Source organism: Megascapheus bottae, chromosome 3 (genome assembly GCF_031878675.1).
Source record: "Megascapheus bottae isolate mThoBot1 chromosome 3, mThoBot2.hap1, whole genome shotgun sequence".
In the NCBI taxonomy this organism is placed as follows: domain Eukaryota; kingdom Metazoa; phylum Chordata; class Mammalia; order Rodentia; family Geomyidae; genus Megascapheus; species Megascapheus bottae.
Genome location: NC_143511.1, coordinates 90771411 through 90785674, shown reverse-complemented (window position 1 = coordinate 90785674; position 14264 = coordinate 90771411). Strand labels below are relative to the sequence as shown.

Here is a 14264-nt window from a genome sequence, read left to right as displayed (position 1 = left end):
GGGGCGTGGTCTGGGGAGGGCATTCAGTCCTATCTACGAGGTGTGGCCGAGGGCGGGGCTCTCGGGGGCGTGGTCCGGGGAGGGCACTGGGTCCTGTCCACGGGGCGTGGCCGAGGGCGGGGCTCCCGGGGGCGTGGTCTGGGGAGGGCACTCGGTCCTGTCCATGGTGGGGGCCTTGCGGGGGAGGAGTGGGCCGGAGCTTCCGACCGAGGCTGGATGGGCTGGATGGAGGGGAGGAAGCCCAGCTTTGGGACCAGTTTGAGCCCGGGGTAGGGCTGGCCAGCGCCTAGCTGTGGGCCAGGCTAGCCTCTGCCCGGCTCTACTAATAAAGCGCTTTATTTGCACAGTCTGTCCAGGTCCCAGGGCCCTGCCACTCCAGCCCCAGATGAGGGCAACTCCAAGGGAGCTAGGAGAGATGTGTCTGCAGGGGAGGCCGTCTGGGGAGCGGCAGATCCTGAGTGGCCGGGCCGGGCAGAGAAGGAAGGCACGAGGAGGCCCCGGGTGCTCCATCCCAGGGCAGAGGCCGAGCCCGCTGGAGAAGGCAGCGTGGGGTGCGGTCAGGCTCAAGAGTCAGCTCCCTGGGTGAGGCCAGGGTCGGCACCAATGCAGCAGCTCTGCTCATAGGACGGCGGGGCCTCTGCAGGGAAAGCAGGGTTTAAGAGGGGTCTCAAGACTCTCCTGTCCTCCAGCTCGGGTTGTTCCCACTCACCATACGGGTAGTCCCAGGAGCTGTACTCCGGGGGGAGGATCAAGGTGCTGCCGGTGGGCAAGGGGCCCCGGGAGTCTTCTGCAAAGTAGGGAACAGTGGCACCTGTGGAGACGCACAAGGGCAGGGGCAAGGAGAGGGGGGCGGGGCTGCCGCCATCTTCAGGGGCAGCAGGCACAGAACACAAGGCAGCAGAGGGTGGATGCTGCTGGGAGTGGCTCTTAGTAGAGAGGGAGACTGGATCCAGGAGGTGGGAACCACCAGCCACGGCCTCAGCCTCCTCCTGCGGGGGAGCAGAGGGCACTGCTGGGGAGAAGGCCCCAAATGGGGGCCCTGGGCCTGGCGGGGGGCTCTGCGGGGCATGGTTCACAGCAATATTGCCAACAAAGAGTGGAAGTGTCACAGTGGCTTCAGGTGCCTTCAGGGAGACCTGGAAAGAATGGGGGTGGTGAGTGCTCTGGCCAAGGCCGCCCAGCCCCAGGCTCCCCAGGCCCAGGCCAACAACCAGACCTGCAGGTAGTAGTCAATGTGGATGAGGCTGCAGCCTGGCAGGGCTGACTGGGGCAGGGCGGGCACCAGGATCTGCTCTTGCCACTGAGCTCGCCTCCAGGCCTTGACACCTGCACCCTCCACTTCCGCGATGGTCCGCACGTCATAGATCCAGCGCTTGGCCTTATAGGACACTTTCTAAGGAAAGATCGGCCATGAGCCTGGGCAGGCCAGCGGATCTACCCCTCCTGCCGTCTACTGAGCACAGGCACAGGCGGCCTGGGTGGAATCTGACCTGCAGCAGACTGGCCACCACTGGGCTGGTGTCCTTGCCCGACTGATTTTCAATATCTGCTTGCAGCCGCAGCACCTGCCCCACGACATACCCTCGGAGGTCAGTGCTCACGGTGAGGACCACGCTGCCCGTCTTCACCAGCTTGTAGGAGAATTTCTTGGTGGCAGAGGCCACATTGGGTTGCTTGAGGAAGAAGGGTTGGGAGGAGCTTAGCAAGTGGGCCTAGGCATTACCTCCATCCTACCCTAGATGCCAGCAGTCAGTTCAAGGCAAAGGTGATGCCTCCAGAACCCAGCTACCTCACCTCTGCTGGGCATGGTGCCCCTGAGGCCCCCGTCCCACCTCACCTCGATGTCTGGGATGCTGTTCAGGTTTAAGGGGCTCAGGACGTAGAACACAAGGCTGCACTTGTGATCTTTAGAGAAACGTGGCGTGTCGATGGTGGCCTTGACCTGGTGCACAATCCTCCCAAAGGGCCCCTCAAAGGATGTGGGTGCTGTGGCTGGAAGAAAGGAGGGACTTGCATCTGCCACCTCCCTGCCCCCCTCCCCCCACCAAGGCAACTGTTGCCAAAGGCCATCCACTCACTAGGAAGCAGGAACTGGAAAGAGAAGCTGTGCTCTCCAGCTGGCAGGCTCCCTACAGAAACAACAGGGAGGTCAGAGCAGGCTTCAGAGTATCCACAGTGGACACAGACAAAGTGGGAACGAAATGCTGAATATTAGAGCCTGGTTCAAACAGGAAAGTAGTTTGTGGTGAAACAGGCACATCAAGGCTTACAGCCATCACCACAGCATGACACACAAAATCCAGGAGGCAGTGGTGGGGAAGGTAATAGACAAGTCCCACTGCATGCGAGGGTTACCCGTTACCCCTGGGGTACTGCTTGGGCGAGGGAGGGGGACCAGATTCCAGACTTACCCTTGTCAGCCAGTGATAGGGAGCTGTTGAAGTAGCTTTCCTCCACCACCCATGCTCCATCATTGGCCTTGTTAGAGACCCCGCAGGAACCTGTACAGGTCACTCGGATGGCTGAAAGAGGAAGGGCAGCTTGATCCCCAGCCAGCTGATACCTTTAAGCCCTCTCTGTCTTCACCATAGGAATTCAGGGAGGCTGGCAGACCTGGGCCAAGCAGCCTAACCCACACAGGGGGCCAGAAGGCAAGCAACCTGCCGCCATCTAAAGACCATGTCCTAGCCATCCCTGCTCTTGAGATGTTCCCTGGAGCCAGGTTGGCAAGGAAACAGGCACATTTCCATCTGTCCTACAACCCAGAGTGGGAAGGCCCCTGCTGTCTGAAGATAAGCCCTGGGCTATCTCCAAACTGGACCTTTGGCCCCTAGCCCTGTGACAGCCTGGCCCCATGAAACAAATGTGGGGAGGGGGGACAGAGTTTGATTTAGTGGTAGCGTGCTTGACTAGCATACACAAAGACCCGGATTTGATTCCTTGGTACCACATGCATAGAAAAAGCTGGAAGTGGTGCTGAGACTCAAATGATAGAGCTCTAGACTTGGGAAAGCCCAAGGATAGTGCTCAGGACCCCCTGACCTCAAGCCAGGACTGGCAAAGAAGAAGAAGAAGAGGAAGAAGAAGAAGAAGAAGAAGAAGAAGAAGAAGAAGAAGAAGAAGAAGAAGAAGAAGAAGAAGAGGAGGAGGAGGAGGAGGAGGAGGAAGAGGAGGAGGAGGAGGAGGAGGAGGAAGAAGAAGAAGAGGAAGAGGAGGAGGAAGAGGAGGAGGAGGAAGAAGAGGAGGAGGAGGAGGAGGAGGAGGAGGAGGAGGAAGGGGAAAAAGATGAAGACATGTGGGATTTACCTGATCCCTTCCCTTCTTCCCACAAGTAAGTTAGGAGGTGTTCTTTCAGGCTCTAGGAGTCTAACCACCAGCCCGCCCACTGCAGGAATGTGGTCAGACCTGCCTGAACAGGTCAGCACTCTGGCACCAAGGGGGCACCAGCTTCCTGGGCAGCAGTGCCTCAAGGCTGACTTTTTGCACCATGAGATGGCTCTGTCTTCTTCCAACAGCAGGAGTACACAAAGAACCACTGGAGGCAGAACTCAATTCTCTTAGACCAATAGATGAATTGCCTGCTGTGGCCAGGCAACCAAGGCCTAGTGGAAGCTTTTTACAAATGAGGGCTGACCAGAAGAAAACAGTGGGAGCCTATAACAAACACCTACTCTGCTCCCTGCAGGACTGGACCATAGCGTCCACCCTTCCTAGTTCTTCCAGGCATGGCAGGGTCATGTGAAGGGACGATTTCTCAGACTCTGCCATCTCTGTGATGAAGCTACCAGGCAGGAGGAACCTGTTTGAAATCCACACTTCTTCCATGCACTCTAAGGCCAGATCACTAATCATGCTCTCTCTGGAAATCTGGATGTCAGTGGCACCTAAAGGCTGAGAGACCACTGGGGCAAGCACAGGCTCGGCGCACGCATGGTGGGCAGGGGAGCTGGCATGCACTCTAGTGGAAAGGGTGCATCCCCACAGAATCTTGCAGCTCTGTGGATGCCAGGCTCAAGCCAAGATGCTAAAAGGAACACGGAGATCCTGTTTGGGCCCAGGTACTTTCTACTCCCAAATTCAGCTGCCCCAGTCCATAACACTAAGTTGGCCAAGTTCCTAATCCTCAAGGTTATGGGCTATAACAAAATGGCTGCTTAATCAGTTCAGTTATGGGGGGGTGGTTTGTTGATTGAGTGACTTATTAAGCAAAGGCTGATGGGAACAGATGTCCTGCCTTACCTGAAATTGGGGAAAACCCAGATATGTTACATTTTAACCACTGACACTGGCAAATACTTAGTACTCTGACTCATGCTGGGGAAGAAATGGAAAGCCAGACACTCCTTACAGAACTTAACTCTAGGCTGATTTACAGCAGAGCCATTCCACTTGCACGTGCCAGGATGCCAGCGGTTTCCTTCATGCCCATAGTATGGTCACATAGCTCCTTGAGATGGAAATCAGTCAGGCCAGGCATCATCCACACATCTCAGCTCCTGTGAGACCCACACAGCTACTGCGCTGTGAAACCCACATCCAGGGGGGTGGCAGACAGCTGACTTGATTTCTTTCTCTTTTTTTGGGGGGGGGGAGATCATGGGGCTTGAACTCTGGCCTGGGCACTGTCCCTAAGCTCTTCAGCTCAAGGCTACCGCCCTGCCCTTGAGTCACAGTGACACTTCCTCTTTTCTAGTGATTAATTGGAGATAAGAGTCTCTTGGCTTTGTATTGCCTGGGCCAGCTGGCCAGCTGGCTTTGAACCTTGATCCTCACCTCAGGTCTCAGCCTCCTGAGTGGCTAGGATTAAAGGCCTGACTTGAATTCTTTTCTTCTTCTTCGCCCCCTCCAGCCCCCCCCAGTCCTGGGCTTGAGCTCAGAACCTGAGCACTGTCCTTAGATTTTTCTCAAGGCTAGAATTCTACCACTTGAGCCACAGCACCACTTCCAGCTCTTTCTATGTATGTGGTACCAAGGCATTGAACCTGGGTCTTCATGCATGCTAGGCAAGCACTCTACCACTAGGCCAAACTCCTAGCCAAGTCAGACTTTATTTCTTGATAAAACATTTGAAGCTCCACCTTTGGGGTCCAGCAAGGCTAGAATTCCCAGGGATCAAGCCAATTTCACTTGTCAAGGTCAGGGCAACAACCAGGTGTCTGTCTTCTCAAGTCACCAGATCACACAGGATCACAGGGTGCGGTTTTGCTCCTGTGGGGGAGGGAGCCACAGGCATACTGGAGCATATTGGGAGAGTCTCCTTGCGGCTAGAGAGGCGCACAGGCATGGCTGTCCTTTCCAGCCTGCAGATGCTTGTAATTGCAGGACTGACCAGACAATCACCAGTGACCTGATCAGATACTGATTTCTTCCTTTTTTGTTTTTGCTGGTACAGGATTTGAAATCAGCCTCCCCTTGCTTGCTGGCTTTTTGCTCCAGCCTGGCTTTTTGCTAGTTATTTTGAAAATAGAATATCACATTGAACCAAAAGCCCCTGGATCTTAGACTCCTAAGTAGCCAGCATTACAGGAGTGAGCCACTGGTGCCTGGCTCGCTTTCTGGCTTTTATTATCAAACTGCCTTTTGGCAATGTCCCTGCAGTTGCCTACTTCCTCTTCCACATGGAGGAAGTAAGCGTGGCACTGCACCCGGCACGTGCCCTGCATCATGGTCATGGACCAGGCAGAGGTGTACCGGCAAAGTCTCCACAACAGAGCACCCAGTGCAGGTGGCAGAACAGCGGACACTGCGTGGTGCCATCCCAGGTATCAGATGCTTCCTGCTGGATGCCAGCAGCTCACGCCTGTCCACCTAGCTACTCAGGAGGCTGAGATCTGAAGCCAGCCTGGGCAGGAAAGTCCATGAGATTCATATCTCCAATAAACTACTCGGAAAAATCCAGGAGTGGTACTGTGGCTCAAGTGATAGAGCCCTATCCTTGAGCACAAAGAGGCTCAGGGACACCATGCAAGTCCTCAGTTCCAGCCTGAGGGCTGGAAAAAAAAATTGCTCAGACACAGCACCCAAGCCCAGAGTTTGAGCCATGGAACCAGCAAAAACAAAAACAAACATCAGTTTTCCAAAATGCTCCACAAAAGGAAGCAATGCTGCCTTTGTTATATTCTCCTACTAAAGCTGCTTCCAAAAGTAACAAGAGCGGCCACCCTCCCTGCGTGGTACAGGAGAGAGCTCCTGGAGAGCACTAAGAACACACAAAACAGAAGGACAGTGGGTGGAGCCACTCTGTCTACTCCAGGGTACAGAAGACAGCTCCTTCCTAGCTTTCCTCCACATCAACTCTCAGGCAGCCAGTGTCCTCCCGACTAGATGCTGACCACCACTGCTTTTCACTGAGCAAGACTGGAAACGCCAGGGCAGGTCTGCTGCTCTCTTACACAGTGCGGGACATTTTTGCTGTACCTGCTGGGGATAGCTGAAGCTCAACAAGTACCATCTGAATGAAGGGAGCAAAAGAGTTGTGGTCCTTTCATTCCCACCCCAAATAGCACTGGAGGAAGCCCTAGAAGAAGTCCTACACATATCTCCTACTTCCAGCAACCTGAATAATCTACCTCCAGCCTCAATCCAAGATCTCTGGGCACTTTTAAAACTAGAACAAAGCTGGGAGTGGTGGCTCACGCTGTCATCCTAGCTACACAGGAGGCTGAGATCTGAGGATCAAGGTTAAAAGCCAGCTGAGCACTAAAGGACCTGAGACACTTACCTCCAATTAACTTCTAGACAATGGGAAGTGGGGCTTGGCTCAAGGGTAGGGTGGTAGCCTTGAGCTGAAGAGCTAAAGGACAGCACCCAGGCTGAGCTTATGCCCTATGATCCAACACACACACACACAAAACACCTAGAACCAGGGGCCAGGAGTTTGACCTAGTGGCAGAGTGCTTGCCTAGCATGCACAAAGACCAGGGTTCAATTCTTGGTACCACATACATAGAAGAAACAGGAAATGGTGCTGTGGCTTAAATGGTAGAGCTCTAGCCTTCAGAAAGCCCAAGAACTGTGCTCAGGCCTTGAGGTCAAGCTGTGGGACTGGCAAAAAAAAAAACAAAAAACTAGCACCATCCACTAGGCACTCCCAGCCTTCACAGGGCTCACGACCTGGTCAGCTTCCTCCTGCCCCCGCAGGAGCCAAAGCACTCGGCCAATCCTGTCACTTGGTTAGCCTGGAAGGGAATAACAGCAAGCCAGAGCTGTGTGGTGAGCTCTCCACGGGCTTCTTTTCTGTCCTGTGCCCTCTGAGCTCCCAGGCCTGCATCGTGCTCTCCCCACAGCCACGTTGGGGCCCTCTTACCGTTTCCTTTGGGCTTTGAGGAACTGGTCTGTGGCCCCTGAAACAGCCACACCTACTCAGATTCTAAACTCCAAGGGAGACCCAGGAGAGGAAGCAATGGAGTCATTTCCAGGAATGTCACCAAGACCAGGGCCGGCCTGGCACGGGCACCTAGATTCCTCCCGGCCCCCGGCAGCCTCCAGCAGTACAGTCGCCGCTGCAGGGCTGCCTGCCATCACGGCAGGCTCCAGCGTGTGTGCGGCCGGCAGCGCAGGGGCTGCGGGTCCAGAGGGAGGTGGACAGCCACGGCTTTGTGTCCTAGGAAGCAAAGGCAGAGAGCTGCCCCGCCCGGACACCCACACGACCTGGTACCCAGGGCCCGCGGCCGGGCTCACGACAGCCCGCCGCACCCAGAGCCGGCTCCCGGGGGCAGAGGAGGTCGCACCTGAGGACGCCCTGAGGCTGGCCCGGCAGCAGCCCGATCCCCCGTCCCCGAGTCCCGGACGTCCGCAGCCGCCGCGGGCTGAAGCCCGGCTCCCAGAGAGAGGCCCGCGGGGCGGGGGTGGGGGGCAGCCGGGCCCCGCGGCCCCGCCCGGCCGGCGAGGGTCCAGCGAGCAGGTGCTGGGCCGCGCGAGAGCGGACGAGAGGGGCGGGCCGGGAGCCTGGGAGCCCCTCGGCGCCGGAGGCCGGCCGGCGGGCGCGGGGCAGCGGGCGCCCAGGGCGGGGAGGCTGGCGGCCGGCGGGCGCCCAGGGCGGGGCGGCCCGGACCAGGTGAGCCGGCGCCAGGCCGCTCCCGGGCTCGGCCGCCCCGGGGCGGAGAGGACGGGATGGGCCTCGCGACCCGCTGCCTGCCCCGCCCGGGCCCGGCCGCGCCCGGCTCCCGCTACACCCGCAGGCCGTCGGCGGCTCCGCGGACCCAGGCCCGGCCCCGCTTCCGGGGTCCGTCCGCCGCAGGTGCAGCGCGGCCGCCGCCCACCCCGAGGGGACCCCGCTCCCACCTCGGAAGGAAAGCGGCGCCCCGAGGCGCACGCGGACGTCCCCGGCCAGAGGCTCCCCGGGGCTGTAGACGACGCGGCCGTGGCTCAGGCGGATCTCGAAAAGCTGCACCCGCCCCATGCCGCGGCCTCCCGCGCGGCGAACTGGCTGACGCCCGCCGGCGCCACTTCCCCGAGGCCCGGCCTCGGCCAGAGGCCCCGCCCCGAGCCTGGGCCCCGCCCCCGCCCCGCCCCCGGCTCCGTCCCCACCAGACACTCTCGGAACTTGCAGCCCCGGCCCCGCCCCGAAGCGTGGGCCCCGCCCCCGGCGCGAGGCCCCGCCCCCAGCCCTACCGTAAGACTCTCCCGGACCTCCTGGCCCCGCCCCTGCTGCAGGACAGCCCCCAATCGCGGGGCCCCGCCCCCACCGCAGGCCCCGCCCCGCCCGAGGACACGCCCCCCGCAGGAAGACCCGCCCGGGACCGGCGGGCTGGCTCGCCCTCCCCCTGCCAGCTCCGCCCGGGCCTCCGGCTCGGCCGGGTCGTCTGCTCGCGCGCCAGGCGCCGGCGGGGCTCCCTCCCTCCCTCCCTTCCTCCCTCCCGGGGACGCCGTCCGGAGTTCTCCCGCGGACGGGGCCCGATGGCCGGCACCCGGCTCCAGGCGCGCGCCTCCTCCTGCAGGCTCCTCCGCGGAGGCAGCGCTGGGGCTGGGCCGGGGCGCAGACCCGGATGCCCCCACCGTTCTGGCCCACGGGGCGCGGGAGCCTGCGAGCCGCCGCCCTGGTCCTCACGTCGGTGGGGTGCGCAGGGGCGGCTCCGCGGCCGCGGGTAGCTTGGTGGCGGGGTGCCGGTGTAGCTTGCACGAGGGTCGGGAGCGGAGCCCCACCCCACCCCACACAGGTGCGGGAGGCCTGGCCCCGACCCAGGGCCGGGAGCGGGGCCTGGCGGTGAGTGCGGCCGAGCGTGCGCGAAGGCCGGGCCCCATTCCCCGTACCGCATCCATGGAAGCAGCGCTCGGGAGGTAGAGCTCTAGCCTGGAGAAAGCCCAAGCCCAGGACTGGAAAAGAAAAGCAGGGTTAGCAGTTCAGACGTGGTAACGGTTCTCGATTTCCACTAATCTGCTTTTCACTTCGGCGCCTCCTGTGAGCAAGGCGGACCACGGAGGCAAGATCACCCCTGGAGCTGGCGCTGGGCCTGGCATCCTCGCCACTCAGGAGGCTGAGACCCGAGCATCAAGGTTCAGAGCCAGCCGAGTCCAATTCGCCTCTAGAAGATGAGAAGTGGGCTTCACTCAATGGTAAGGCGGTGCCATGGAGGGCTGAGCGTGTGGCCTAGTGGCAGAGTGCTTGCCTAGCATGCTTGAAGACCCGGGTTCGAGTCCTCGGTACCACATACGTAGAAAAAGCTAGAAATGGGGGGCGGGAGTTTGGCCTAGTGGTAGAGTGCTTGCCTGGCATGCATGAAGACCCGGGTTCGATTCCTCGGTACCACATACATAGAAAAAAGCCGGAAGTGGTGCTGAGGCTCAAGTGGTAGAGCTCTAGCCTTGACAAAGTCCAAGGACAGTGCTCAGGCCCTGAGCTCAAGCCCAGGACTGGCAAAAAAAAAAAAAAAATGAAAAAGGTAGAAATGGTGCTGTGGCTCAAGTGCTAGAGTTCAAACCTTGAGAAAGTCCAAGGACAGTGCTCAAACCATGTAACCTAGGAGAGAGGGTCACATGTGTACTGGAGATGCCTGCTAACTGGGTAAATATGGAGATGGGTGCAGGGGAACCCACACTCATCGGAGCAGCTGGCCAAGGGGAAGGATCTTCTGCTGGAGAAGATGCTGATATACAAGTCCTTGTGGGGTTAGGAGACATGCCATGCCAAGGCCCAGCTGCCTGAGACACCCAATGCATTATAAGCGTGCAGCCATGATTTGAAGGGAGTCAGAGCTAAGACTGAATGACTGCTTTACTGATGGTCATTGAAACCAGGGCTGAATAGTGTCAGAGCTGAGGACATATCCTAGAACCTAATCTGACTCTGGTCAGAAATTACTTCCCTTTGCCAACAAAAGGAGAGAGGACTCAAGCTGGGGGTCAGGGAGTCCCAGAACCCTTAGATTGGGGCCCTCAGGACTCTCAGATCCCTCTTCCTGGAGAAGAGTCTAGCTGGCCAAGCTTTCCTGCCAAGACTATGCAAATGAAGATGGCCTAAATAAGGAGTTTGGGGTGCTAATCAAAGAGAGGAGACAATGGACAGTGCCCAGACGCCAACCTGACAGAAGAGAAGAGGGAAGCTTTTCAGTACCAAGGAAAAGATAGGCTATGTTGGATGCTACTGAGGTATAATTTAGATGGACATAGATGTCCTTTATTCCAGATGTTCCAATAGTTTATAGATTTTTTTTCATTTTTATTGTTATTATAAAGGTGATATACAGAGGGATTACAGTAACATTTTGGTAAAGAGTACATTTCTTTTTCTTCGTGCATGTTGGGCAAGCACTCTACCATTAAGCCAAACTCCCAGCCCAAACTTTATATCTTTTTTTTTTTTTTTTGCCAGTCCTGGGCTTGAGCTCAGGGCCTGAGCACTGTCCTTGGACTTTGTCAAGGCTAGAGCTCTACCACTTGAGCCTCAGCACCACTTCCGGCTTTTTTCTATGTATGTGGTACTGAGGAATCGAACCCGGGTCTTCATGCATGCTAGGCAAGCACTTTAACCACTAGGCCAAACTCCCGGCCCCCCCAAACTTTATATCTTAAAGTTGCTTATTACATATAATAATGTACCTGGGGCCGGGAGTTTTGCCTAGTGGTAGAGTGCTTGCTTAGCATGTACAAAGACCCAGGTTCAATTCCTCGGTACCACATCCATAGAAAAAAAGCCAGAAGTGGTGTTGAGGATCAAGCGGTAGAGCTCTAGCCTTGAGAAAGTCCAAGGACAGTGCTCAGGCCCTGAGCTTAAGCCCAGGAATGGCAAAAAAAAAAAAAAAAAAAAAGGAAAAGATATAAAGCTACACTTTTTTTTTTTTTCTGTGTATGTGGTACTGAAGAATGGAACCCAGGGCTTCATGCATCCTAGGCAAGCACTCTACCAGTAAGCCACATTCCCAGCCCCATATTTTTAAAGTTAAAAAGGATCTTTAAGATGTAAATATTTTAAGAAAACCAGGTAAGATGAATGTACCCTGCAGGACAGAGTCATCCCTTAGTCACATTTCAAAATCTGCCTTGAAAAGATGAAAAAACTGGGGAGAAGATGGGGGAGGGAAGGTGTTTCAATATTCGGGAGGTCATGCACCTGCTACCTGACGAATGGAACTGTAACCCCTCTATACATTATCCTGACAATAAAAAAGAAAAAATGAAAAAACTGGAAAAGGGGCTGGGAGTTTGGCCTAGTGGTATGAGTGTTTGCCTAGCATGCACGAAGACCAGGGTTCGATTCCTCAGCACTCCACATACATAGAAAAAGCCAGAAGTGGTGCTGTGGCTCAAGTGGTAGAGTGTTAGCCTTGAGAAAGCCCAAGGACAACGCTCAGGCCCTGGCCCTGAGCTCAAGCCACAGGACTGGCAAAAAAAAAAAAAAAAAGAGGGCCCGGGAGTTTGGCCTAGCGGTTAAAGTGCTTGCCTAGCATGCACAAAGACCCGGGTTCGATTCCTCGGTATCCCACATACACAACCAAACCGGAAAAGTGGCAGAGACAAGACTGCGACGGCGACAGAGAGCGAAAGAAGCGAGCTGAGCTGAAGTGAACAGAGCCCAACCGAGTGGTGGCTGGAGCGAGCGGGGCCTGAGCTAGAAAGAGGGCCCAGCCGGGCCGGAGCGAGCGGGGCCGGAGCGAGCGGGGCCGGAAAGAGAAAGGGGCCAAAAAAAAAAAAAAAAGAAAAAAACTGGACAAAAGTATTCACAATTGGCAAAGATTAGAAGTCTCCCCATCTTTGGGAAGCAGGTTCATGGCACGGAGTGAGCGAGCCACAGCATGAACGGTGTGGGTGTGGGCCTTCACCAGTCCAGGAGGGTCTTCCGCTCTGCAGTGACGGAGGGCTCTGTTGGAACTGTGTACTTCAAATACAGCACGTCCACGAGCACTTTTTCAAACACAGTCTAGCAACACTCCAGTGCTCCCGTCCACAAGCACGTGAGGACGTTCAGCTTAGGAGAGAGGAGCAGCACTTAAGACTGCATCCCTTGCATGAGGGACGTAGGACAGACTGTACTACATCATGGATAGGAACAGCAGTATTCAGAATAATAAGGCCAGTCCCTTCTTGTGACACCACAGGGCGGCTCACAGGGTAAAGACGAGGCATAAACGCTTAATAACTGTTGTCAACAATCTTGTGGTTTCAAACATGTTCTGCTGCTGCTTCACTGGTCCCATCAGAAAGCAGGTACTGGCCAAGGCAGAAAGAGTCCCAACGGTGTAAAACACAGCAAAAAACTTAATGCTGGGAAGCCACAGCAATGCAGTTCCAAGGACAGAGAAAACGCCGGCCAGGAAGCCCATGACAAAGCACTTCACTCTGGCGCCGAAACTCAGGGTGGCGGTGTCCAGGACTGCAGGGTCGGTCCCTGCTCCCCGTCGTCCTGGCCGCTCGGGATCCCCTGGAGCTTCTCCATGGCCCCGGCCAGGGGCCGCCATGCAGGCCGCTCGCTTGCCGGCCTCTTGCGCCCATCCGGAAGCCTGGAGCGCGAACCGCCCCAGGTGCATTTTTTTTTTCTTTTTTTCTTTTTGCCAATCCTGGGGCTTGAACCCAGGGCCTGGGCCCTGGCCCTGAGCTTCTTTGGCTCAAGGCCGGCACTCTACCACTTCCAGCTTTTTCTGTTTAATATGGTAGTAAGAAATCAACCCGAGCTTCTTGCATGCTAGTAAGCAGTCTACACTAAGCCGCATTCCTAGCCCAAGAGTACATTTCTTTTTAGGCAGTTTCATCCCTTCCCTTGCTCTCTATAGATCTTTATTTTGGTCCTGTAGCTGGAACTCAGGGCCTTGGTGCTGAACCCGAGCTTTTGTGCTCAAAGCTAGCACACTTGAGCCACAGTGCAGTTCTAGCTTTTTGATGGTTAAGTGGGAAGGAGCCTCGTGAGGACTGGGAACATGGGTTAGTGGTATAGTGCTTGTCTAGCATGAATGAAGCCCTAGATGCAATGCCTCAGTACCACGTAAATGGAACAGGTGGCACTGTGGCTCAAGTGGCAGAGTGCTAACCTTGAGCAAAAAGAAGCTCAGGGACAGGACCCAGACCTTGAGAGCAAGCCCCAGGACTGGTTTAAAAACAAGTCTCATGGACTTTTCTGCCCTGGCTGGTTTTGAACTGTGATTCTCAGATTTAAGCCTCTTGAGTAGGATTACAGGTGTGAGCCACCAGCACCTGGTTTTGAGGTCCTTTGTTTTGAGCCCCCCCACACTACTCTCTTCTGCATGTTCCATTCTTCTTGCTCTCCTGAAAACTCAACTCACCACAGGAGCCTTGAGGATGCTGGTGCTTCCTTAACAACTGTGTGGACTTGGAGGGAGAATCCCTCTGGCTACTTACAGACCATTCCCTGTGACTGCAAACTTGGTTCCATGAACTCAATGCCAACTCATAAATAATGAGTGCGGCGCCCGGCACCCCTGACCAGCAGGGAAGAACGGACACCACACGAGGACCCTTCTCGATCACGCTTTATGGAAGAGCAACTTATTTTAAGGGAAAGAATGAAGCGGAGGGGCGCGGGGCAGGGAAGTGCAGCTGCTTATATACAATCAAGGAACGCGGGACTTTTTCCATTGGCTGCTGTGCTGCTAAGGTCTTTTTAAAACTCGGGATTGGTCAGGCCTCTGACGTCATACGCGCAGACGTCATACGCGCAGACGCAGCGGAGCGAGCAAAGGCTCTGCACTCACACACCCACTAAGGGGAACTAAGAAATTTGTATACAATGAGCGAGGCAGGGGACAGGCGCCGTCTTGGCTGCTCCGGCTCCCCACATCTCCCCCTTTCTGTTTTAACGCAGCAGGCCAACATAC

At 56.3% G+C, this 14264-nt stretch overlaps 1 protein-coding gene and 1 pseudogene across 1 annotated transcript; both read right to left on the bottom strand.

Annotated features, from left to right (window-relative positions):
- On the bottom strand, positions 1-8446 carry Arrdc1 (arrestin domain containing 1). The gene is made up of 8 exons (XM_090329267.1): positions 8284-8446; positions 2412-2522; positions 2079-2129; positions 1838-1992; positions 1491-1673; positions 1217-1393; positions 710-1136; positions 1-637 (listed from the first exon to the last, which is right to left on the bottom strand). Exons 1-8 carry the CDS (start codon positions 8399-8401, stop codon positions 564-566), a joined length of 1296 nt encoding a protein of 431 aa, XP_090185393.1. The 5' UTR covers positions 8402-8446; the 3' UTR covers positions 1-563.
- A 3953-nt stretch (positions 8447-12399) lies between these two features.
- LOC150066207 (vesicle transport protein SFT2A pseudogene) lies at positions 12400-12871 on the bottom strand (annotated as a pseudogene).
- Between the last annotated feature and the right edge of the window lie 1393 nt (positions 12872-14264).

What these genes read in the sequence shown, in the direction of transcription:
- Arrdc1 (XM_090329267.1), bottom strand. Translation starts at nt 8,401, where the DNA reads ATGGGGCGGGTGCAGCTTTTCGAGATCCGCCTGAGCCACGGCCGCGTC. An exon ending in CCTATCACTGGCTGACAAGG is followed by an intron (nt 2,130 to 2,411) that starts GTAAGTCTGGAA and finishes TTGTTTCTGTAG; the next exon opens with GGAGCCTGCCAGCTGGAGAG. An exon ending in TGGTGGCCAGTCTGCTGCAG is followed by an intron (nt 1,394 to 1,490) that starts GTCAGATTCCAC and finishes ATCTTTCCTTAG; the next exon opens with AAAGTGTCCTATAAGGCCAA.